The sequence below is a fragment of the Kogia breviceps genome, chromosome 19 (assembly GCF_026419965.1).
Source record: "Kogia breviceps isolate mKogBre1 chromosome 19, mKogBre1 haplotype 1, whole genome shotgun sequence".
In the NCBI taxonomy this organism is placed as follows: Eukaryota; Metazoa; Chordata; class Mammalia; order Artiodactyla; family Physeteridae; genus Kogia; species Kogia breviceps.
The window spans coordinates 40,868,016-40,893,224 of NC_081328.1; the positions used below are offsets into that span (position 1 = coordinate 40,868,016).

General features: G+C 46.4%; 3 protein-coding genes across 4 annotated transcripts in view; 2 read left to right on the top strand and 1 right to left on the bottom strand.

The window, feature by feature from the left end:
• EFTUD2 (elongation factor Tu GTP binding domain containing 2) overlaps window positions 1–18,934 on the bottom strand; it is a 34,095-nt gene extending 15,161 nt beyond the window's left edge. The window contains exons 1-11 of the mRNA XM_059048834.2: window positions 18,644–18,934; window positions 15,746–15,854; window positions 12,838–13,003; window positions 11,874–11,952; window positions 9,719–9,794; window positions 9,158–9,223; window positions 8,114–8,149; window positions 6,876–6,966; window positions 5,862–5,944; window positions 3,515–3,681; window positions 749–873 (exon numbers count right to left, since the gene is read on the bottom strand). Coding sequence (XP_058904817.1) covers window positions 749–873; window positions 3,515–3,681; window positions 5,862–5,944; window positions 6,876–6,966; window positions 8,114–8,149; window positions 9,158–9,223; window positions 9,719–9,794; window positions 11,874–11,952; window positions 12,838–13,003; window positions 15,746–15,850 — 994 coding nt within the window. The 5' untranslated portion in view covers window positions 15,851–15,854; window positions 18,644–18,934. The remainder of the gene's footprint in view (window positions 1–748; window positions 874–3,514; window positions 3,682–5,861; window positions 5,945–6,875; window positions 6,967–8,113; window positions 8,150–9,157; window positions 9,224–9,718; window positions 9,795–11,873; window positions 11,953–12,837; window positions 13,004–15,745; window positions 15,855–18,643) is intronic.
• CCDC103 (coiled-coil domain containing 103) lies at window positions 18,629–23,207 on the top strand. Of its 2 annotated transcripts, none has more exons than XM_067021193.1 (4): window positions 18,629–19,092; window positions 20,528–20,679; window positions 21,080–21,212; window positions 21,889–23,207. In XM_067021193.1, exons 1-4 carry the CDS (start codon window positions 18,634–18,636, stop codon window positions 22,318–22,320), a joined length of 1,176 nt encoding a protein of 391 aa, XP_066877294.1. In that variant the 5' UTR covers window positions 18,629–18,633; the 3' UTR covers window positions 22,321–23,207. The 2 variants fall into 2 exon arrangements, with proteins under 2 accessions (XP_066877294.1, XP_058904833.2); XM_059048850.2 differs by having other exon boundaries at window positions 18,629–19,038; window positions 21,889–23,195.
• On the top strand, window positions 18,991–24,888 carry FAM187A (family with sequence similarity 187 member A). Its single transcript, XM_067021192.1, has 5 exons — window positions 18,991–19,092; window positions 20,528–20,679; window positions 21,080–21,212; window positions 21,889–22,020; window positions 23,344–24,888. The coding sequence occupies exon 5, from the start codon at window positions 23,346–23,348 to the stop codon at window positions 24,591–24,593; it is 1,248 nt and encodes a 415-aa protein (XP_066877293.1). The 5' UTR covers window positions 18,991–19,092; window positions 20,528–20,679; window positions 21,080–21,212; window positions 21,889–22,020; window positions 23,344–23,345; the 3' UTR covers window positions 24,594–24,888.
• Window positions 24,889–25,209: the final 321 nt, after the last annotated feature.

The window sequence follows — 25,209 nt, forward strand, 5'->3', positions numbered from 1 at the left end:
TCACCAGAGCAAATGTCTCCACATTTGAGAGCGAGGCAGGACCAGCAACTGCAGAGAACACTGGTGCCCTAGCACCAGCGCCGACCAGCTGTGAGGCCTCTCACTGAGCCTGTCTCCTCAGCTCCAGAAATGCGGGTGACAAAGACCTCTGTGAGGAGGTACAGTAACTGACACCCAGGACACAGTTCCTACTAGATCTGAGGGAACTGGAGAGGCACAGAGGTGGAGCGCACGGAAACCTCTTGAGAGTTGGGGAGCTGGTCCCAGGGTTCTGGTGTTGTGGCTCCAGGGGCCTATAAAATCACTCCACTGGACGTCCCAGTGGGCTGCGAATCCAACTAGAGTTCTCAAGTGGGCCTACAAAGCTTCTGTGTGCCTGGATACAGTTGGAAAGACAGCTAGAAGCACGACCGGTGAGAGAGATTCCATCTCTGAGAAAGAGGTCTGAATGGCTTTGGGGCCATGGATAATTCCTTCTTGACAAAATCTGTTTCACTCTAGGAGAGATTCTTATTCCTAACTTGAGCTCCCTCTTCACCCATTTCTTCCCAGGCACCTTTATCTTCCTATTTATTGTTTGAAAAGCAGTTAGCCTGAGGAAAGAGCCCCAGATGTGAAGACAACACTTGATAAAATGCCTCCCTCCGACAGGGGACTCTGGCATGAAGCCCATTTCTAAACCATTCAGCAGGAAAGGCACACATGACTCTGGGGGAGCTGGAGAGACAGACTGCCAGCCAGAGCTTACCGAAGGTGTCAGCGTAGATCTTGGCAAAGGAGCCCAGTGTGAAGCAGATGCTGTACTGGGAGCTGGAGAAGCAGACGTTGCCCAGGAGCGGGGAAAGGATTAGGTTCTCGTCAGTGGAATACATGCTGAAACAGAGACAGCCGTGAGTGCAGAGCCAGGCTGGGCAGCAATGCCGGCGCGATGCCAAGGGTGCAGGGCGCAGGGACTCAATATCACAGCTTCTTTCCAGCCCTCACCCTCAGAAGGGGCCTGCGTAATACACTCAGCTTTGCCAATAGCCTGGTCCAAGAAAGTGACATGATGGAGCTATACCCTAACCCCCAGTAACAAAGTGATTTCCCAGAGCTGGAAACACTCTGCGTGACCTTGAAGAAGTTAACTGCGCCGGACAAGGGGAAACTTGGAGGACAGAGACAAAGACCTTGGAACACAGGAAACTAATCTAATGTGACAAGATTAGAGAAATCCAACATTTTAGAGAAACCTCAATTTCACAAACACAAACACCAGTGTAAGTAAATGAATGAATGAATGAATGAATGAAGAAAAAGCAACTTTGCCCCCTGCTCTCTCTGCCCTACTGTTTATTGCCTTATTTGGCTTTGCTTTACAAATTCAGGTTAAAACGTTCAGTCTTAAAAGCCATGCAGAAGCCACAGCACCCCAAGTTCACTAGCATTTATAAGAAAACCAGCTGTACACAGGGATCAAATCCACAACCCTAGCCTTTCTGACACCCTGATTTACAGAATTTCTTTTCTTTTTAAAAAATATTTATTTATTTGGCTGCGCCAGGTCTTAGTTGCAGAGTGCAGAAACTTTTTAGCTGTGGCATGTGAACTCTTAGTTGTGGCATGTGGGATCTAGTTCCCTGACCAGGGGTCGAACCCGGGCCCCCTGTGTTGGGAGCGCAGTCTCAGCCACTGGACCACCAGGGAAGTCCCTGGAATTTCTTAATTTAGAAATAAAAGTATTGGCTTATAGGGTACTCCCCTACCATACTCCCAAGTTACGGTCCCCAGAGGCAATTGCTTTCAACTCTTTTAAAGGTGCTTCTGAGCATTCACCTCTGTATTTCTAAATATGTTCACGTTACTATTTCTTTTTATTTCTTTTCTTTTCTTTGTTTTTTTTTGGCTGCATTGGGTCTTCGTTGCTGTGCGCGGGCTTTCTCTAGTTGTAGCGAGCGAGGGCTGCTCTTCGTTGTGGAGCACAGGCTCTATCTAGGTGGCAGGCTTCAGTAATTGTGGCACATGGGCTTCTAGTTTGTGGCTTGCAGGCTCTAGAGCACAGGCTCAGTAGTTGTGGCGCACGGGCTTAGTTGCTCCGTGGCATGTGGGATCTTCCCAGACCAGGGCTCGAACCCGCGTCCCCTGCACTGGCAGGTGGATTCTTAACCACTGTACCACCAGGGAAGCCCCATGTTGCTATTTCCTGTTTGGTGGTTGAGATGTGACTTCTTGACTTCCTATTCTGGTAGATCAGGATTTAGCCCTGTCGAAGCCATCCCCCCTTTAGAGAAGTTTATCATTTCATCTTTTGAACTCTGGCCATTATATGGGCTCCAGTCGTTCTCAGCCCTTCCAGTGACAGGGAGAAGATACCCCTGTTAAGAACCAGTGTTACAAACTGGGGGGTGGTGGGGGTGGGGTGTCTGAAGGTAAACCTGTCCCCAGCCACGAGAGTACTGTCCCTGATCCTCAGCTGGAGAGGAGTTCTCTCAGGACAGCCTCCTCCCAGGTCCTTCAACGGGCCTCAAAAAGTCATCCAGTACATCCTTCAGCCTACAGATAAAACTGTCTTTAAGAATGTATTTAGGGGGCTTCCCTGGTGGCGCAGTGGTTGAGAGTCCGCCTGCCGATGCAGGGGACGCGGGTTCGTGCCCCGGTCCGGGAAGATCCCACATGCCGCGGAGCGGCTGGGCCCATGAGCCATGGCCGCTGCGCCTGCGCGTCCGGAGCCTGTGCTCCGCAACGGGAGAGGCCACAGCAGTGAGAGGCCCGCGTACCACCAAAAAAAAAAAAGAATGTATTTAGGGAGTTCCCTGGCGGCTTAGTGGTTAGGACTCCACACTTCCACTGCTGGGGGCCTGGATTGGATCCCTGGTCGGGGAACTAAGATCCCACGAGCTGTGAGGTGTGGCCAAAAAAAACTATATTTAAGCTATTCTTCAAAGCCACCTTGGTACTGTATTCTAAGGTCTCCCAACCATCATTCAAAATCCCCAAATCCATCTTGTTGAAAAGCAGCTTCAAGAAATAAAAGCCAACAGTTCCTTCTCTTACCGAGTCTGTGCTAGTAAGATAATAGCAGCTAACATTACTCACCAATCAGCTACTGTCTGCTGAGCACTGTGCTAAGTGTGTCACATTGGCTGTCTTTAATTTCTTGTAACGTCTCATTGGGCAAATATTACTATTCCCTTCTTACAGAAGCAGAAACTGAGGCTCTATGAGCTTAAGGACTCTGCCCAACTTTACATGGTTGGTTCGGTGAAGACGAGACTGATTCTAGAGCTCAAGGTACTGACTGCAGTACTAAATTGAGGATGTGTGGCGAGCTGCGTATCTGGTTAAGGAGCAGAGTTAACAAGGCCAAGGCGGCGGAGTCAATCCCTGCAGAGCCACAGAACACGCCTCTAGCTGCGTCCAACAAGCTCGTCAAGGCATGCCAAGGAACCAGAGTTGCCCCCAGAGGTGTTCAAGGTTAAGATTTATAAACACCAGAGTGCCGAGGACAGGAGGTCCACTCCCAGGGTTCCTGTACCTTATTAATCCGTTGACCTCATCTACAATGTGACGCAGCTTGTAATAAGCATCAGTGGGGGGCAGCTTCAGCTCCAGGATCAGTCGGTCAATCTTGTTGATGCAAACGGTGACTGCCAGCCTCTCCTGCACGGCGTGCTTGATCAGCCGCTCTGTGTTCAGCATCACCTGGGAGACACAAGGCTCAGGTGGTGATGAGAGCAAAGAGAGCAGAACAGTCCAGAGCAGAGCCAAAAAAGGTACTACATAAAAATATGAAGAATGTGGAAAAGAGGAAATAGACTGTTGGGGGGAAGCAGAGGGTATCTTGCCCAACGGCAGATTCAGGAATTTTAAGAGGTGACCTTGCAGGATTGAGAAATGAATAAATACAATGATGATGTTGGGGGCCAGGTTTCTCAGTGCCAGAGAAGGAACCAAGGAAGGCTTGGGAAGAAGCTGTGGTGCTGAAATAGAATTGTGGGTATTAGGATAAATGATTTTTTTCTTCTCTCCTACTGTTAATAGTTTTTAATATGTATGTGTAGAAAGTTACAGATACGTACGGGTGTATATTATCTGTGTTCAGTGAAAAGTCCTAGAAGCAATGTGTCCCAGTAGCAATGAACATACTCTGATCTTTGTTTCTAAGTATCTGTCCTCACTATAAGGAGCCGAAGCTCTATGGAGAAATGGCTGACTCCAGGATTGGGGCAGGGAAAGTACAAGACAAGTCTAGGACATCTTTTTGTGCGTAAAAAAGATGGGGCATGTCAAAAGGATAAAGGAGCCAGCCTGAAGGAGTTCTCACTAGCCAAATCTGGGATAATTCGAGTATCAAAAGATATAAAGATACTAATGGATTATAACCCACTGAGTAAAATAAAAATCTGTGTATTGATACGGTAATAAATAAGCAAATGGAGAAGGGAAATCTCTTCCTTACAACAGAATTCCAACCAATAAATACAGAAGAAATAGTAAGAGTTAAAAAATCACCATTTGCAACTATTATATCAATAAGCTAGGAATGACCAACGGATAAAACTGGTAAAGTATGATAAGGAATAACATGTATACATAGACTCAAGATATCTCCCCACAAATCAGTTATTACAAAGGGGGAAAATGGTAACTTTACATTGGAGAAGGCTGGCACACCCACCTTAACCAAGTGATCAAAGTTAACATCACCAATAATGGGATAAGGTTACATCATGGGCCTTCTGATGTGATGGACTAATAAGAACACAACTGTGCTGATATAGTATTCCTGCCCCAAATAACCTGAACCTAATCATGAGGAAACATTAGACAAACCCTGACTGAGAGACATTCTACAAAATGGCCTATACACTTCAAAAATGCCAATGTCATAAAAGACCAAGAAAAGTAAAAGAAGAATTCCAATCAAAAGAGACATTAAAACTAAATGTTACGCATCATCCTGGATTAGGAAAAAAAATTCTATAAAGGACATTATTGGGACAATTAGTGAGACTGACTAAGGTCTACAGAAAAAGATCTGTACAACAATATTGTATCAACGTTGAATTCCCAGATTCTGGTAAGTGTATTATGATTATGTAAGTGAATGTCCTTGTTCTTAGGAAATACATTCTGAAATATTTTATTTTCAAATGCTTCAAGGGGAAAACACATATGTGTGAGTGCATATGTACATGTACAGACACAATTACAAATGAGGGTGTTCTCTGTACTACTGCAACTTTTCAGTAAGTTCGAAATTACTCCAAGATGAAGTCAATTTTTAAAAAGGTAACCCTGGGGCTTCCCTGGTGGCGCGGTGGTTGAGAGTCCGCCTGCCGATGCAGGGGTCACGGGTTCGTGCCCCGGTCTGGGAAGATCCCACATGCCGGGGAGCAGCTGGGCCCGTGAACCGTGGCCCTGGAGCACCGCAACGGGAGAGGCCACAACAGTGAGAGGCCCGCGTACCGCAAAAAAAAAGGGTAACCCTGGCTCCCTCTGCTGGCTATCTGACCGATGACAACATGAATGAGTTTAGCCAAATTACCTAATCTTTGGGCCTTTTAACTCCAATCTCTCCTTACCTCAGACAAATTCATTGACATTTAAAATTCTCCTCCCTCCCTTTTATTTACCTTTGCCATTTTTGTGTTTCCGAATGACAATGGGTCCTATCATTTGAGCTTCACTGGGCAGGGACTGAGGGACTCACTGAGAACTAATTTTGACTTTCATTTGCTGCCCTAATTTTAGAGCAAAGGTGAGCCTTAATCCCACACACTCTCACGTTCTCTAATTCCCAGCTCACTCAGAGCTCTGGGCATTGTGTGCGGCAAACATGACCGGGAGGAGGGGTCCTGAGAGAACTGACGCAGACTTACGCCCTCGGCAGCATCGATGAAAAGGACCACTCCATCTGAGATACGCAAGCCAGCTGTGACCTCATCAGAAAAATTCACGTGTCCTGAAAAGCAAATACCAAGTAAGTCGCCGCTTGTGTGGTGGCAGGATGAGGCACGATTAACTTGTACGTGGGCTGTGGGGCCTGCAAAGCCTGTGAACCCACAAATACCCCCTTCCCTTCTCCCCACAGCTCCATGCCGTGTGCAAAGTTCCACATTAGAGTCACATCCTTGGATTATGCTTTTATACAGGAGGCCCCCAAAGATAAAGAAAGCATTTTATCAAGGAGGGCACAACACACTCAACTCACAGTCTAAACCAGTCTAATCAGCACTGAACTGAGTTCTGCGGGACAGAAGACAATTTGGAAGCAGGAAAGAGGGCAAAGGAAGGCCTGGAGCACGGGAGCCGGTTCCTGGCAAGGTAGTGCTGGTGGGTGCGGGTAGGGGTCAGGGGCTGAGAGGTACGAGGACATCGGGCATCTGATGGGGCAAAGAAGGCTGATCTGTCAAAACCCAAATTTTCCTATTTGAAAAAAGGGAACCCTGAGCTGGTCCTCCCCAAAGAAAAAGTCAGCCACAGGGTGAGGTCTGCTGCTTCTACGGTAACCTGCATGTCCCCCAGCCATCGGTGTGTGCCCCCATAGTCTCCTTCAAAAGACTGAGACTGCCTGAGGCCAGGACCATGTCTAACTCAGCTTTGTTGTCCCAGTGTCTAGCATGGGCTGACACAGGCTGAAATGAATACGTGAATAAGATTCCCCCAAATTTAAATCTTCTAGAGCAGAGTCAAGAGAGGAACAAGACAGAAGGCCTGGAGCACTCTGCTGGCTAATTAACTAGTTAGAAGCAAAGGAGACAGTTAAAAAAGAAAATTATCTCAATGAAGGCAAGGGAATGTAAAAACAAAGACATAATGCTCTGCTCTGTTCTGGAAGCAAAAGAAACAAACAGGACAGGGTTCTGATGGTAAAAAGTCAAGGAATGTCCTACCTGGAGTGTCCATGATATTGAAGAGGTAGGATTTTCCTTTGGTATCTGGCAAGACTACTGTCACAGGAGTACTCTTGATGCCAACACCCCTCTGAAAGTGGCAGAGAGAAAGAGGGCGAGAGTGATCAAGACTTCTTCCTATGCAGGAGGGATTCATTCTGCTCTTGGATCTTTCCAGTTGCTAGTAAATTACACTGATGTCTCTCCTTGTAGTGGGTGTGATTTTTATTTAGGTCTCTAACCAGAATGACCTTAAAGATGAACAATCTTGATGTTAAAAAACACTGGGGCGGGGGTGGGGGTGGGAGTTGGTTCAAATACAAAAAAAGTAAAAATTAAAAAAATGAACAAGCTAGCAAAGCAGTATTAAACCTTAATAGAGAATCCAGAGTCCTAAAATCTTATCCTCCTCATACACTGTAAACAAAAATAATTAAGCACAGTACAAGTAAAAAGAAACAATCTGCAGCATTTTAGGTTTTCTTAAAAATATATTATAAAAGCTGTATCAGAAAATAAGCATTAAAACAACTCCAGTCAAACAAATATATAAACATATACATAATAAAAACAATAGCTAGTGTCTGTTGAGTGCTTAACATATGCCAGCACCGTTCAAAGTTCCTTTGGTTTATCACAGTACTTACACTCTTGTGCTCTCCATGTGGTCATTTAAGAGAGACAGAAATAAAGAAGGGGGGGAAACAAGGGATTAGAGGGGAGGGACAAAGATCCAGATGAAAAGAAAGACCAACCAGTAGGAATGGGAAAGACAGGGATGTATGCTCACTCCTTTATACAGAAAGAGAAGCAAAAGACAGATGAACCCATTCTCCAGGAAAAGCTACTCCCAGAAAGATCAACATATGGATGGAGTCATCTTACAGATTTTAAGGATGATGTCATTTTAAAAATCATGGTTAGCTTCTGCAGAACTTACAGCATAAATGTTCACATCACCTCTTAGCATTCGCCCTACTAGGCTAAATTAAATCCAGCCAAGGATAGGAGGGTCCCCCCTTTTACCCTACAGTTTACCTACCCAGCTCTCTTTCAAGTTTTAGATCATAGGATGACTGAGAGAAGCCGGGAGATAAAGAGATGAGGGGTGGGAGTGAGGGTAGGGAGGTGTGTGGTACGGACCAAACTGTTACTGTAAAGCTCTTCTACATTCCCTACAAAACTACTACTGCTGGGCCTGCTGTGGACAACAATCAGACTTCCAAAGGCACACTTACCTCTTGCTCTGTGAAGAGGATGTCAGTGTAGCACAGCTTAAAAAAAAAAAAGAACTGTAATTACCTCCTGAATTCAGACTCCTCTCCCACACAAACCATCAATCACTTTCCCTCACCACCTCCCAGCTCAAGGGCCTCTGCCTCAGGAGGAGAATAGATGGAGGAAAACAGGGTACCCCTACAGAAATTTCAGACAATGAGACCAGCACCCTCCCGGATGGAAAATGTTCCGGGGTGTGTGGTTTTTTGGGGAGTGGGGGAAGTCACTAAAGACCAGGTATGACGGAAAAGCTAAATTATATCAAATGCACTGAATTTTTCACAGTGGTACAGGGAGACATATCCGGCCTTCATGGGACCCTGAACGTGAAAACAGTCAATCTGGCCAAGATTGAACATTTATTGCACTGAGACTTGCAGCCCCACTTGGCCTCATTCACAGGAGCTTAAATTTATCATAAAAACAACAAGGTCCAACTGTATTATATTTATAGAGAGGCTATTAATACTATGACAGCGGGCTTCCCTGGTGGCGCAGTGGTTGGGAATCCGCCTGCCGATGCAGGAGACACGGGTTCGTGCCCTGGTCCGGGAAGATCCCACATGCCGCGGAGCAGCTGGGCCCGTGAGCCATGGCCGCTGGGCCTGCACGTCCGGAGCCTGTGCTCCGCAGCGGGAGAGGCCACAACAGTGAGAGGCCCGCATACCGCAAAAAAAAAAAAAAAAAAAAAAAAAAAAAAAAAAAAATACTATGACAGGAAAGAATAGGCTATCGAAGTCAGGATGTATCAGAACAGAGGAGGGATCCCAAGTGCAGAACAGATCATCCAAAAATACTGCACACTAATATTTCTATGTTTCTGAGAAAGTTGAAATTATTTTCTTAAGGCCTATTAATAGAAATTACAATTATAAAGCAGCACATTATATGCATCATTATTTACAGTGAGAGTGGGAAGGTGGAAGAAAGGGGAAGGAGAGAGACACCCACCCCTGTATATTCTGAATGGTTCATCCTAAACCTTCAACAGAATTTCTACTCACATCTTGGTCGTAGCGCTTTCTGATTTCCGGGTGAGTCTGCTCTATTAAACAATCTACAAAACATGTCTGAAAGGGAAGAGAAAGTTAAGTTCTGCCAACCACAGAGAAAAATCTACTCTACCCTTCTCCCAGTTCCCATTACACCACATAATTTAGGGCTTTATCCCTAAATAAAGGGATAAGGAAGAAGAGAGCAGGGAGGATTATGGGACAGCAGAGAATTAACAATGAAGCCACAGGATTATTTTCAAATGAAAGATGAAATCTTTCTCAGACAAGCATCCCCCAGGAAATGAAAACTTATAAAATCAGAGTAAGGCTCAATTTCCCCTCTTCTGTCCAGATGTAGACACAAGGCTCAGGCATGCAAGTGGCTTAGCTTTCCATCTGCTGCTCGGGAAAAGCTAGAATTTCACAGCTCTGTTTCACAATAGGCATGGAGGCCCCCCAGAGTGAGGAGGTCCAGCCTTATAGCCTCAGACCCCAACGTGTGACTGAGGGTTGAAAAAATAAGCAGAAATGAAGAGCAACCCTGTTCCAAGTAGCCGAAAGCTCACTCACCTTGCCATGGTGGAGATGACCACAAAGGGTCACATTTCTGATGAGCTCCGAGTTATCCATCAGATCTGCCAAGAAACTGAAAGGAGAAAGGAAAAGAGCAAAAGGGACTTTGCCAAAAGTTTTCAAATGGGGGCGTGGTACAAAGGTGTTTTAGGTATTTTCGGCCAGGAACAACTTTCAGACCAACTGGAGAATGCTCAGAGGCAGAAGTGAGTTTCTACCTCTACACAGTTCTGGCTTTGGGAATGGAACGGACTTATTCATGAGGAGACACGACCTGTGAAACGTCACGGAGATTTCAACAGTAAAATAATGAAATTTGAAAAGCAAGCAAGAAGAAAAAACCAAATACCAGCACAAACATACATGAGTACTGTTCAGTTCAAAACATTCAGGCCAGATGTTATACATTTATACCACTGATGCCAAGGGGACTTCAAATCACTTTGGGAGCTTTGCTTCTGAAACTGCCATCACAGTTGGTTAACAAGGCTTTCAAGAAAACCTCATCTCATTAATGATGAGCAGAGGAGTTCCAACCTGATCAAAACCAACCATGCCTTTCTTGCTTATCATCTGCATTACTTATGGTAAATAGCCTTCAGATGACTTTTGGCTCTTTGAAAAATCAAGCCTGCTTTCAAAGACTGGAGATTTTCAAAAAAATCACCACTGAGAACACAAAAGAATATGACACAAGTTCTGAAGAAAACTGACAGGTTGTTTCAAAAATGTGTGAATGGGGGACTTCCTGGTGGCACAGTGGTTAAGACTCCGCACTCCCAATGCAAGGGGCCCGGGTTCGATCCCTGCTCAGGAAACTAGATCCCACATGAGATTCACATGCCACAACTAAGGAGCCCGCCTGCTGCAACTAAGGAGCCTGTGAGCTGCAACTAAGACCCAGTGCAACCAAATAAATAAATATAAAAAAATTTTAAAAAGTGTGAATGATGACAGGTGAGCTGACCATTTCAGAAGGGACCTTACTCCTTTGGACATACAAGATGTCAACATGTTTTTTTAAAAAAAGTTTCATTATCTAATAATGGGCCACAAGCACCTCAATATATGAGAGCCTTATAAATGCATTTCATCAATGAAAATATTTTCAAAAACAGTTTGCAGTTTGAAGAGTCTAAATTATTCTACACATATCTACCTACCTGTGCCTCCTTTTCAAATAAAGAGTTATGTTCCCAAAACACTAGCAACCATACCAAGTCAAAACAAGCTCTGGTGGCCCCGACACTGACAATTATAATACCTAGTTCTGTCTCAAAGGCTGGCTTCTAATACCAAACTAAAGGTTTGGAAGAAGAGAAAATGGCTGAGATCCGGATGAGAGCCAAGAAGAAAGTTAAGATTGAGCCTAAATATCTCAGCAACGATATAAGTTGAAGGAAAATTTTGGCAAATTGTAGGAAGAGATTTTTGCTTTCACAATAATTCACTGGTGCAGCACCATGGATGGACCTAGAGATTATTATCCTAAGTGAAGTAAGCCAGACAGAGAAAGACAAATATCATATGATATCACTTATATGTGGAATCTGAAAGAAAAAACAAATGAATTTATTTACAAAACAGAAATAGGCCCACAGACATGGAAAACAAACTGACAGTTACCAAAGTGGAAAGGGGAGGGGAGGGATAAGTTAGGAGTTGGGGATTAATATATACACACTATTATATATAAAACAGATAACCAACAAGGACCTACTGTATAGCACAGGGAACTATACTCAGTATTTTGTAATAACCTATAAGGGAAAAGAATCTGAATCACTGTGCTGTACAGCGGAAACTAACACAACATTGCAAATCAACTATACCTCAATTTTAAAAAATTAAATAAATAAATAAATAAATAACAACGCGCTCAGGGATATGCCCTTTTAACTACCAAAATAAATAAATACATAAATAAAGTTAAAATCTGTCGGACTAGATCTGGCAGCAGGCAGCGACAGAGCTGAACCTGGTCATAGAGAGAAGTCGGCAAAATGACTCAGGCACAAATGGATGCCACTGCTCTCACCTCCACCACCCCAAAAATTCACTGGTTACTTCAACCACAAACCACCTCCTACCTCCATGAAAAGACCGAACCTACAATATTCGTGCAGAGAGGCTGCAAGACCTTATAACTTACTCCATTTCATATACAGTGACAGGTAATGTCTGCTCCATCAGAGTGAACTTCTTGGTTTTCACCGGTTTAATAATGGGCTCTAGGAGGAAAAAAAAAGTAGTGATGTGCAGGTAGGCATAAAGCATAAAAATACAGAGCCCGATTCCATTAGACTGAACTTTCAGAATGGATGGCGTATGACATCAATTTATGTTGTTTTCGAGGACCACTCAGTTTGAAAAAGTTCTGGGAACGCTGTTCGGCATGAGACACTGAAGGACCTTGAACTGTGGACTGAGGTGTCTGGACCTCATTTTGTGGGAGGAAGGGAGAGGGACTGGATATAGGATGAGGTCAATGTCAGTTCAAAATCTCTCCTTGCATTTATAAAATGCAACTACTTCCCAGAAGATCAATGAAAATTATTATGGAAGTGGAAAATAGGCATTGTGAGGACTAGTTAAAGAAACTGGTTTTATTTGGATGGAAAAACATATCAGACCAGAGGAAGAACTTAAAAACAGTCTTCAAGGGCTTCCCTGGTGGCGCAGTGGTTGAGAGTCCGCCTGCCGATGCAGGGGACATGAGTTCGTGCCCCGGTCCGGGAAGATCCCACATGCCGCAGAGCAGCTGGGCCTGTGAGCCATGGCCGCTGAGCCTGTGCGTCCGGAGCCTGCGCTCCGCAATGGGAGAGGCCACAACAGTGAGAGGCCCGCGTACCACAAAAAAAAAAAAAAAAAACAAAAAAACAGTCTTCAAGAACCCGAACAAATATTAGATAAAGAAAGAAGTAACACTTATTTGCTTGGTAACAAGCTGTTTTGTTGAATATCAAAACAGGGTTAATTGAATCTCAATCCAGAAATACCACCTGAAAGAAAAACTAGTCAGTTCATTCACTGAACTTTCAAGACTGCTGATGGCTATGAAATGAAGTTTTCTAGTTTCGATTTCACCTCTCACAGCCCAGTGCCTCCAGACTCACCGGTGAGAGGCTGGGTGTCCTCCTCCTGCACTATGGTCTCCACTTCAGGGCCATACACCTCCTCAGCTGTGGGGTAGTACTTCTTGTCCTCGTGCAGCACCACCTCCATCCCAGGGTGGTCTTCATCATGATCTCCCAGCTCGTCGTCGTCGTCATCGTCATCGACCTAAAAGCAAGAGATGGAAGGAGGTTGGAAGAGGCATGCACTTTTCCTGCTCAATGACTCACTACACTACACGAGTTAAAAGCAATGACTTCACATGCCTGACAGCTTCTTATTTTGAGTTCTGTGCTACAGTCAGTGGGGCAGGTTCCACTCTTGCGTGATCCTCCACAAAGAGAAGACTGTAAGCCATGGGTATGGATGGCTCTCCTGATTCAAACGGACCCTTTCTTAAATGCAGGCCATTGGTCACAAATGGATCAAGCTTGGAGGCACTTTTCTGGATATTGCCCTATGCCTCACACATTAGGAATCCCATAGGATGGGAGTTCTTTGAGCACTATTCATCTCTGTGTCCTCGGTACACAGCACGGTGCCTGGCACATAGCAGACCATGTTAAATGAATGAACTCTCTCTACGTATTCCTGTCCCTGTTGAATACTTCCAATAACAACAGTACTCACTCACAAGACAGCCCAGTTCCCTGTTGGAAAGTAAGTCTTCGTAAATGACATCGAACTCACCTCCTTATAAATTAAAACCCACAATCACAAGCAACACTGAACAAAGCTATGCCCTCTTCTCCTAAAAAGTCTTTCAGATGATTAAAAGTGGCTACTACATAACCCTTTATGTTCCAAAACACACCCTGGCTAATTCATTCGCTCAACAAATATCTACTGAGCACTTACTATGTGCCAGGCACTGTTCCAGGTATTGGTAATATAGCAATGCAAAAAAGAGAGGTGATGACATTTGAGCAAAAATCTGAGGGAAGAGAGAGTAAGTTCTACAAGTAAATGGGAAAGAGCATTCTAGTTGGCTGGAACGGCAAATGCAAAGGCTCTGAGTCAAGGGTATGCTGGCAACTTTGAGGATTAGCAAGGAACCCAGTTCAGTAAATAATGGGGAGAACAGTATAAGCTGAGATCACATAGGAGGTGATCATGTAGGATCTTCTGGATCATTCTAAGTAATCTAACTTTACTCTATGGCAGTGCTTCTCAGCCAAAGACAATTCTGTCTCCCAGGGAACATTTGGCAATGTCTGAAGACATTTCTGGTTGTCACAGCTGGGTATGTGTGTGGGGGACCTAGTGGGTGGAAGCCAGGGATGCTGCTAAACATCCTATAAAGCGCAGGACAGCCCCTGCAACAAAGAATGGCCTGGCCCCAAACGTCAATGGTACCGAGGCTAACAAGTCCTGTTCTAGCAGTTCTGAGCAGAGGAGTAATATGATCAGGCTTTTGTTTTAAAAGACTCACTCTGGTTCCCATACTGAGATATACTAAAAGGAAAGAGATTAGTTGGAGGGCTGCTGCAGTGATACAAGAGAGAGATGGCAGTGATTGTGGCTTAAGCCCAGAGGAGTAGCTGTGAAGGTGGAAGGAGGTGGGATTCTGCATATATTTTAAAAATAGAGTAATAATGTATTCTAGTGAATTCAGAGTAGGAGTGAAAAAAAAGAGGCAAGGTTTTTGACCTGAGCAACTGGGGAATGGCCCTGTCTCTACTAGATGAGGAAGACTGTAAGAGGAGGCTGGAGGCAGAAGCAGGGGACAGGGGATGAGGAAGCTCTGTGTTTAGGCCTTAGATATGCTAAGTTTGAGATGCCATATTAGACATCAAGTAGAGATGCCACATTAGGCATGAAGTAGAGATGCCAAGTAGAAAGCTAGACATACAAACCTGAGGTTCAAGAGAAAGGTCCAGGCTGGAGATATAAATTTGAGAGTCCTCAGGGAATAGAAGGGATTTGATATACTGGATAAGATGACCAGGGAAGTGAGTGTAGATAGAGAACAGGTATTAGGAATGGAGCCTTGGGGCCCACTGACAGTTAAGAGGTCAGGGAGATGAGGAGGAACCAGCGGCAAAGACTGAGAAGGACCGGCCAGAGAAGAGAAGGAAAACCAGGGGATTCCCTGGAAGCCAAGGGAAGAGAGTATTTTAAGGAGGGAGGGATCAGCTGGGCCAGATGTCGCAGACAGGTCCAGTAGGATGAGCACTGGGTCTGGGGCAGAGGTCACCGATGACCCTGACCAGAGCAGTCTGTGTGGAACGGGAGAGGCAAAACAACAAAACTTGGTTTCAGAGAAAATGAGAGGAGAGGATTTGGAGACAGCAAGTAACAACTCTTTTGTGATGTGCCGCACTGGGAAACAGGGAAACGGGAGGTAACGGAAGGGGGCTATAGGGTCATGAAAGGATTTTATGATGAAACAACAGCATATCTGTATGCTGATGGGGATGTTCTAGTAGAGAAGGGAAACTAATGACATGGGAGAGAGGGGAGAATTGCTGGGGTGAACACCTTGACTAAATGAGAAGGGATGATGGAAAAATCAAAAACACTAGTTCAAAGAGACACATGAACCCCCAGGTTCATAGCAGCACTATTTACAACAGCCAAGACATGGAAACAACCCAAGTGCCCATCAACAGATGACTGATTTAAGAAGACATGGTACATGTACACAGTGGAATATTACTCAGACATAAAAAGAATGAAATATTGCCATTTGCAGCAACGTTGATGGACCTAGAAAATATCATACTAAGTGAAGCCAGACAAAGAAAGACAAATATTATATATCACTTATATGTGGAATTTAAAACACAACACTAATGAATCTATATACAAAACAGAAACAGATTCACAGACACAGAAAACAAATTTATGGTTACTACTTTTATTGCTTTCTTAAAAAACAGAGATGAAAAAAGTATATATTTGTTTTACCTCATCAAGATCTTTGGTCTCTCTGCCCAATTCATCATCATCTTCATCAGAATCAAGCTCTGGTCCAATATAATTCCCAAACTCATCATACAAGTCAGTATCCATGATACTAAAATTCAAGGAGAAGAGTTAGATGCTGGCAAGGTAATCAAGGCCTCTGCCCTAGCCTGTGGTTGACCACATCCCTCACACAGTCTCCTCTCCAGTTCCATCAACCCACTGACTGCTCCTCCAAAGTCCTGTACCTTCCCCTCCTGTCTGTTCCACTCTTGTTTCTGTTTACATATACTTCACCCACTTCTTTTTTCTAATACTAAACAAACTTTAATTTTAAAATAATTAAATACCAGAAAGTTGCAAAAATAGCGCACATAACTTTCTCCTAAATTATTTGCAAATAAGTTGCTGACACAATGTCTCATCACCTCCTCATACTTTAGTGCAGCAGTTGGTAAACTATAGCCTGTGGCCATATCTGGCCTGCCAACTGTTTTCATACAGCCCTGAAGGTAAGATGTTTTTTATTATTTTTAAATAGTTGAAAAAAAATCAAAAGAATAATATTTCATGACACATGAAAATTAATTATATGAAATTCAAATTTCAGTGTCTATAAAAACAGCTTTATTGGAACACAGCCATGCTCATTCTTTTATATTGTCTGTGGCTGCCTTCACACTAACAGCGGAGCAGAGTTGCTGCCACTGAGACCGTATGGCCCACAAAGCCTAAAATATTTACTATCTAGCCCTTGACAGACAGTTTGCCAACCCCTGCTTTTACTGCCTGTGATTCCTACAAACGAGGACATTCTCCTACATAACAATACAACCATCAAAATCAGAAAACATTGACATATTACTACCACCTAACCCACAGGCCCCCATTCAAGTTTCACAGACAGTTCCAATAATCTCCTGCACAGCAAAGGAGCCAATCCAGGATTCCATGTTTGCATTTGGCTGTCATGTCTTTAGTCTCTTTCAATCTGGAACCGTTCCTTGGTCTTTCCTTTGACTTCTATGACTTGACACTTTTGAAGATTATAGGCTAGTGAGTTAGTAGAATGTCCCTTAATTTAAGTTTGCCAATGTTTCCTCATGATTAGATTCAGGTTATGCATTTTTGGCAAGAATATCACAGAAGTGATGCTGTGCTCTTTTCAGTGCATCTTCTAACAAGTGGCATATGATTTTAATTTGTCCCATCAGTGGTGATGCCTACCAGGCCCTTCCATTGTAAAGTTATTTGCTTTCTCTTTTTAATTAATAAGTATTTTGTGGGTTGTCTCCACTTCAATTATTGAAATTCTATTCAAAGTAACAGGTCAAATACCACCTCCTTCAAGCTTTCCTATAGCCTCAATTTCTCACTCTCCTATACTGCTGTAGCCTTTCGTGTCTTTATCAGCATTTAATTCTGTCATGAGTGGTAGTTAACTGTACTAATTACCCTCACCAACACCTCTATAGCTTACAGTAATAGGCAACAGACCAGAGTATGGGTTAATGGTCGGGGCTCTGGAGTTGGAAGACCTAGATTTGAATCCAAACTTTGTCACTTAATAACCGTGTCATTTCAGGCTATTTCACCTCTCCGAGCTTGTTTCTTTAATTGGAAAATAAAGGGATTAATCCCCATTGCATAAAGGGTTATGAGAATTAAGCAAAATAGGCTGTGTAAAGAATTTATGACAGTTCCAGGCTCAAAATGTTAGCCAGCATTATTTTTTGGCCATTCTTGAATACAGGAACCCTGCGTTCCTTGTGCCCACCTGCCAATGACCAAGACAGCGCTTCACCTAAGTAGGAACTGGATAAATGTTAACTGAACAGAATGTTTAATTTTGAAATACTGATACTTCTTTCATGAGGCTAATCCCTCCACTTCCCTCAATGTCCCTGTTGAGTGCTGCCTGTGGATAAAATAATTAAGAGCTCCAAGCACTAATAATTAAATGTAAATTATTATGAAAACTTTCATATGCATATTCTTTTTACTTCCAAAGAGCTACCACATCTGTGCACATTTCATTCTCCCAAGACACCCATGAAATGACTGCAGAAATTTTTACAGAAGGCTGTTCATGGAACAATCCACCTCATTTCTGCTTCAGGGCCACTGCACTTACTATTGTCTTCCAAAATGCTCTCCCCTTTGGCATGTATACCTTGTTCCTTCATCTCACCCAGGTCTCTACTATATAAAATGTCACCTTCTCTGAGAAGCCTTCCCTTGTCACTCTAAGAAAAGCTCCACCCCCACACACATTCTCCAACACCCACTTTCATTGTTTTATTATTTTTATTAACATTTATCATTAGCTGACACGTATCTATTCGTGTATTTACTGTCATCTCTCCAACTACAGTTTAAGCAAGGACTGTTTTTTTCCCACTTAGAACGGTGCCTGGCACAAAACAGAACCTCAGTCAGAATTTGCTGAATGACTAAATGAGTGACTCCAGCAAGGCACACAGAAGATAGCTGACTTGCCCACAGCTGCACAACTTAGTGAATTTAGGTACCAAACTTCACTGCAGCTTCCCGCTACAACGCAGGCTCTCCAAGGAATACAGAGTAAGGACGGAGGGAGCTTGGTAGAGAAAGGGTGAAGGCCGCACAGTGGGAAGAGGGAGTAAGACAGGTGCACGGACAGTACAAGAACGACCCCTGCTCCGGGAAAGGGCTTTAAAGATGGACGACAGGAGGGAACCCCGGAATCGGTGTGAGGGTGGGGCGGGGTGGGAGGGCTTTCATTCCCTTTCCCGCCTCAATTAACCTATCTGTAAAGTGAAAGGAAAAGATAGCATATAACGTCTCCTCCACATCTGCCATTATTTAATTTCCCATCCCACAGGGGCAACCTTCCCATGCCGTGGACCCACATGAGCTCACCTCCCGCTGCTCAGCGAAATACTCGGAGTAGGCCGCTGGAGCCCGCGCTTCCGTCCAACGCCGCCGCACCGCCTGCGCCCGCTGTTCGGAAGGACCCCACAGACGCCGCGGTCTCGTTTCTGCCCCGGAGGACAGCCCTTTGCCTGTGGACCAGCTCGGAAGAATGCCGGCCGCGGACACAGGAAACTGCGAGGCGGAGTTGTGGGTCCCCAAACCAAGGCGTGGGCTGCTCCAAAGAAAGCAAGGCCCGAAAAGGCGAGAATCTGATCAGGCGCCTCGGGGCTACCCTGACCGGTGGGGGCCTTCGGGGCGGTCACGTGGGCAGGCTGTTGGAGCAGTTGCTGGGCAACCACAGCTGCTGGGCGTGGTCTACGCTGAGCCGAGTTCGTCAGGCGGTAACTGGGGATCCCCAAAGAAAGGAAACCAGGGCCCTGGCTGCCGGGGTGAAGGTCAGGGGGCAGGAGGATTAGGTGTTCTGTTTATGCAGTGACTGGCAAGGGCTCAGAACTAGACAGGAGCCAGGACACCAGTGTTCAGTTCCTGGCCAACCCAGCCTCCTTCTTGGTCTTCAAGCTTACCCATGTTGGGGTGGAGGGGGAGGGCACGCGGTTGGTTGTAGACCTCAAGCTTCCCTGCCCTAGGGCTGTTGATGACTTCACCACGTAATCTAGCTTAGTGCACTAGGAGTCTGATATTCAAAGGGGTCTCACAGTAAGGAAATGCTAGAGCCAAGACTAGAACCCATACAGGTGATCTCCGTGTAGAACGGGTCAGTCAGCCTCAGATATACGGCGGCTACAGAAGTGCAGTGGTAGAGCTAAAGAGGTTGCCCAAGAACCTAGGAATCTGTGCTCCAGCCCTAGCTGGACAGAGGGATTTGGAAACGGGGATCACTGAGTCCCTTCTTCTGCCACCTCTGCTTGATTTCCTGCTCAGTGACTGCATCTGGTTTGGGTGGAAAGTATCATTCCTCGTTAAAGACATTTAACAATGAGTGGAATCTTATCCCAGGGCTCAAGAGTAGGTTACAATAGTTCTGCTTTTGTGTGAGGGCCTCTATCACAACTCGCTATAGAGTGAGTCCATGTGGAAATGTGAAGGGACTGAATTCTGAAATCCAAATGCTTCCTCAGCCAAAGCACCAATACTAAAATATTTTTAGAGGCAGAATAAAAAAGAATGAAAAATTGCTGTTTAAAACAACATGGATGGACCTAGAGGGTGTTAAGCTAAGGTATTATACAGCATTATAGGATATTATAAGTCAGACAGAGAAAGACAAATACTGTACGATTTCACTTATATGTGTAAAACACAAAGGAACAAACAAAACAGGACAAACTGATGGTTGCCAGAGGGGAAGGGGGTGGTGGGATGGATGAACTAGGTTACGAAGTATAAACTTCCAGGTATAAAATATATGTTATGAGAATGTAATATACAGAATAGGGAATATAGTCAATAGTATTGTAATAACCTTAAATGATGACAAATGGTAACGAGACTTATTGTGGTGATCATCTTGTAATGTATATAAATGTCGAATCACTATGTTGTACACCTGAAACTAATATAACATTGTATGTCAATTATACTTCAACTTAAAAAATATTTTCAGAGGCAGAGAGCAAAATTAAGACAAGGCACTAAATTGAAAGTCAAGACTATTGTCAGTGGCAACAAATCTTAAGCAAGACCTCACTGTGCAACTCAGCTTCCCTCTGTAAAATAGAGAACTAGATTTTTATAACACCCCCCTCAAGATAAGTGACTAGATATCCAGAGTGCTCTGGGGTCATTTTGTGGGCTGGCAAAGAATCCAGATGCAACCCCCCACTCTTGATATTCACCCTCTGCTGACATTCATTCCCTTTGCCTTCCCAGGCACAGGCCATGAAAAGGAATGACATCATTGACTTCAAGGCTTTGGAGAAAGAGCTGCAGGCTGCACTCACAGCTGATGAGAAGTACAAACGGGAAAATGCTGCCAAGTTACGGGCAGTGGAACAGAGGGTGGCTTCCTATGAGGAGTTCAGGTCGGCTTACTGCCATTTTTCTCAGGCTCCCCTGTTATGGTTTACTATAGTGGATAAGAGCGTGCACTTGGAGTCAGACAATTCTGGGCTCAATCTTGGCCGTACCTTCTGCTACCTGTGTGATCTTGTGCAAGTTATTTAACCTATCTGAGCCTCTGTTCCTCATCTGTAAGAGAGAGTAACCATTGTCATGGTTAAACGTTATTGCACATAAGATTCTGAGCACAATATCTGGCACGTGGAAAGTGCTCACAAGTTGTCAGCTATTGTTGCTGCTGTTGTTATTATCATTGTCATATTGGCCTGCCGACAGGTTCAGCCGGTATCACGCAAAGTCCAGCCACCTCACACCTACAGACGGCATTAGGTCCATCCCCTAATCTCTGTCCTTTGCCTGTAGGGGTATTGTCCTCGCATCACATCTGAAGCCGCTGGAGCAGAAGGGCAAGATAGGAGGAAAGAGGACAGTGCCCTGGAACTGTCACAGTATTCAGGGAAGGCCCTCCCAGGATGAAACCACTGAAATCTCCCTGGTAGGTGAGACCCAGCAGGATTCTCTGCCTTAAACCTCCAACCCTGTTTTCTTATAACACATATGTGTTCCTTATTTCTCAGGTAAAGCCAACAGAGGCAGGTTTCTGCCTCCAATCCCAGAAAGAAAAGCAATCAATGGGTGGTGAGGCCAAACCCAACCAGAACAAGTCAGAAAGCTGGGCTCGGCAGGCCCCTGTCAGTCAGTCCTTGGTTCCCATTCCCACATCAGATTTGGGTTGCTCTGCCTCAAGTTATATGGTATAGAGCCTATGATCCTCTGGCAGTGTTGGGAAGGAGATCCAGCCTGTCAGATCCTTAATACTCATCTTGAGTTCCTTTCTCTCCTCCCGAGGTTTCCAATTACCCCCTCTCCTGCCCTGCCCAGAGTAAACTCTGACTTAGTCTTGTAGAGCAGGGCTATATCCACGTTCATCAGTAGGAAAATCCTGGTACAACTGAGAGTCTCAAATCACAGCCTGGGTTCCTTGGGACCCTCCCTCCCCATCCCATCCCTTGTTCCCTCATCTGAAAATGAGGCCCACAGGGACCGCAGCCTTGCCAGTGTTCAGAGAATGATACTAGAGCTCAGATGAAAATCCACAGGCTCCCCTCACTCTCCTTGTCACAGAGCAGCTGGAGGAGCTCTGTACTCTCTTTCCTTCCTTTGCGATCCAGGAGAAAACGCTCCTCCAGCCCGAGACCTCGGCTGAGTTCTACCGTGATTGGCGGCGATACTTGCGGAGTGGGCCAGAGCGCTACGAGGCCCTGCTGCAGCTCGGGGGCCCAAAGCTGGGCCGCCTCTTCCAGGTGGATGTGGGGTTTGGGCTTCTAGGGGAGATGCTGATGGCACTGGCTGATCACGTGAGGCCAGCTGACCGGCGGGTGGTGCTGGGGATCCTGCGCAGCCTGGCCAGCACCGGCCGCTTCACCCTGAACCTGAGCCTGATGAGCCATGCGGAGAGAGAGAGCTGCAGATCTTTGTTTCAGAAGCTGCAGGCCATGGGCACCCCCAGCCTGGAGGGGCGGGGTCTGGGGGAGCAGCGTGGTGGGTTTCAGGAGGAGGAGAGTCTTCTGCAAGAGCTGCTAAGGCTGTACCATGTGGACTGATGGGACCAGTTACCTTCAGAAGCCCGCAGTGGTCACTGGAGGCATTTTTTCGTTGTCTCGAGGGCTCTGCAGGGCCGTAGTGAGAAGCCCACACCTAACTCCCTCCTGGTCTTGGAATTTTCACAACAAAAGCAGTAACTGAATTTTCCCTTTTCCTCCAGCCTCTTGGGGGCTCCATATTCTGAACTGTGTAGATCCACAGGATGGTCAAGGGCCCAAGAAGTTGAAAGACTTTTGCTTCCCCCCCTTAGAGCCTGCCAGTCTGCTAGCCCATGGCCCTGAGAGATGGGTGAGCACCCAAGCAAACACTGGTACCACCAGGTATAGCCTCCACTCAAAAAAGGGAAAAAGCAAAATTGTTAATCTTCCATGATAAATTAGTACTGATCTCCATAGCTCTTAACAAGGGTATTTGTAACTGGAAACCAACAGAATGGACATTTAGTCAATAAATGATCAAATGCTACCTCATTTGAGGTGCAGTATTTTTCTCCAGGGGCTGAGTTCCCATGCAGGTTGGGCCTGGGAAAGCCCCAAGCCATCAGCTCAGGCCTGGCCAGCCTCCCAGGCATCTTCAGATGGCCAGATGTGCAGGTAGGAGGGTTGCCTTCAACTTCTGGATTAACCAAAGGGAGGACCTTTCCACCAGGCAGGCAGGGCAGGGCCTGGAAGAGAGAGGCGGAGATTTCCCTGTCCCGGTACCTGGGCCCTTGCTTCTCATTCTGGCTTCCACTGACCCATTCTTGAGTGAGTGCCAGTGTTCTAGAAAGGGGAGAAAGGGCCAGGTTCTAGAATGGTTTCCCCTCAAGATCACGTCCGGGACGTTAGAAGGGCATCTTGTACATCCACTGGGAATAAATTGCCTTGTCTGTGGCAGCTTCCTCTGCAGATTGTTGCTTCTTTTCCTGGCTTCTGAATCCTTTCCGCATATAGATGCCTCCTCCCAGCAGTGATTTCTAGAAGCCCCATAGGCCTTTAGTGCCTAGGTTTTGCCCCGCCCCGTCTGACTCTTCTCATGCGCAGGCATGAACCTGGCCCAGGCCACTGTGTTCCTGTGGGTGTTGGGCAGCCTCCAGGCCTTTGAAATCGTGGAGAAGGAGAACATTTTTCAGAGGACCCCCTGCCCAGCTTTCCTGATGTTTGACAATGCAGCCTACCTGGCTGACATGAGCTTCGAGCTCCCCTGCCACTGCAAGCCCGAGGAGGTGCCTGCTGTCGTCTGGTACTATCAGAAGCACCTCGGCAGCGGCCACACCAAAGTGCTGACGGACTTTGATGGGCGGGTCCTGACGGAGGCAGCCCAGGTGCGCGTGGGCAGCGACATGCTGGTCCGCTTCAGCATCCGCATGTTCAGCCTGTTGGTCTTCCGGGCACAGCCCGAGGACTCGGGCTTGTATTTCTGCGGCACCCGCAAGGGGGACTACTTTTACGCCTACGATGTGGACATCCAGAGCAGTGAGGGGATGGTGGCCACCTTCAAGGACCAGGGCCAGGAGCCCCTCGCAGATGAGTACCATGGGAGCCTCCACGTCTTCACCACCTTCTGGGAGTGGACCCCCTGCGACCGCTGCGGGGTGCGTGGGGAGCAGTGGCGCATTGGCCTGTGTTACCTGCAGAGCCCAGACCTCTCCCCCCGCTACCGCAAGACATTGCCCGACGTGGTGTCCTGTGGTTCGCGGGCTGTGCCCAGGCAGCTCCGGGCCAAGGCCGGTGACCGCGCCCCCGAGCTGCTGCTTCAGAGCTGCCTGGTGCCCTGCGAGAAGAAGAAGAAGAAGATGCAGGAGGGTGTGATGGCCCTCTTCAGCTACGTGTCCAAAGTGGGCAGCCGGCCCTGGTTGCCCCAGGTGCCCATTCAGTTCCACCAGCAGAGGCTGGGCCACGGACTGATCATCTCCTGTCCCGGGGCCCGGCCGGAGCATGCCGTGGCCTGGGACAAGGACCACCAGTACCTCTACCGCACGCAGTACCTAAAGGGCGTCAACTGGTCCATGAGGGTGTTCATCGACCATGGCAACCATCTCCACATCCGCTCCACGCAGCTGGAAGACCGGGGCATCTACTATTGCTGGCGGCAGGGCGTGCGCGTCGCTGGGTTCCGACTGGCTGTGACATCTCGAGGCCGCTACCCAGTCTCGTTCTCCAACCCCGAGATTCGGGCCACCCTGGTGCTCACCCTGATAGGCTACCTGCTCATCACGGCCGTCTTCATCACTATTCACCTCTGTCGTTGCTGCTGTTACTTATTCCGCTGTTGTCCCCACTTCTCCCCCTAGGCTCTCTCTTCCCCAGCTCTGAAGACCAGTTGTGCTCAAATATGTTTGTTAAATGGTACCAGATGCCTCTGGATAGGCATCCTGAGCTGGCATGTGTGGCAGGGCACGTGGACAAAGTTGTTAACTATAACCTGCTCCCCGCTATCGTGAGCGAGTCTGGGACCCAATCCGGGAAGTGGGGAGGCCCGAGGCTGGTGGGAGATGGGGGACTGAAGCGAGATGGAAGTAGCCGGGGTCCCTGCGTCTTCTGACTTCACGCTCAGAGAAGGAAGAAGTGAACCTAACGTTTATCACCTGTCTGGTGTTGAACAGTGTTTGACGTGCTTTCTTTTCTTGCCTTCGAGGATTGCTAAGTGGGCGCTGTTTGAATTGGGGGTGGTAGAGGGAGGAAGAAAAGAGTCGGGGTACCTAGTGTATATCCTCTTTGCCTTCTTTCCCAGCCTCGTCCCGGGACTAGCAGGTAGAAATGGTGAGTTTGGGAATACAGGTAGAGACTAGAACAGGGGAAACGGGTGAGGGAATTGGAGACTGAATTCAGGACTTTCCCGAGAGATTGCCCCCAGGCTGGGGGCTGGGGGTGAGAAGAGGGGCGGGAAGCAAAGGCTGTGGGGGGCGG

What these genes read in the sequence shown, in the direction of transcription:
- CCDC103 (XM_067021193.1), top strand. Translation starts at nt 18,634, where the DNA reads ATGAGCTCACCTCCCGCTGCTCAGCGAAATACTCGGAGTAGGCCGCTG. An exon ending in GCTTCCTATGAGGAGTTCAG is followed by an intron (nt 20,680 to 21,079) that starts GTCGGCTTACTG and finishes CTTTGCCTGTAG; the next exon opens with GGGTATTGTCCTCGCATCAC. An exon ending in AAACCACTGAAATCTCCCTG is followed by an intron (nt 21,213 to 21,888) that starts GTAGGTGAGACC and finishes TTTGCGATCCAG; the next exon opens with GAGAAAACGCTCCTCCAGCC.
- FAM187A (XM_067021192.1), top strand. Translation starts at nt 23,346, where the DNA reads ATGAACCTGGCCCAGGCCACTGTGTTCCTGTGGGTGTTGGGCAGCCTC.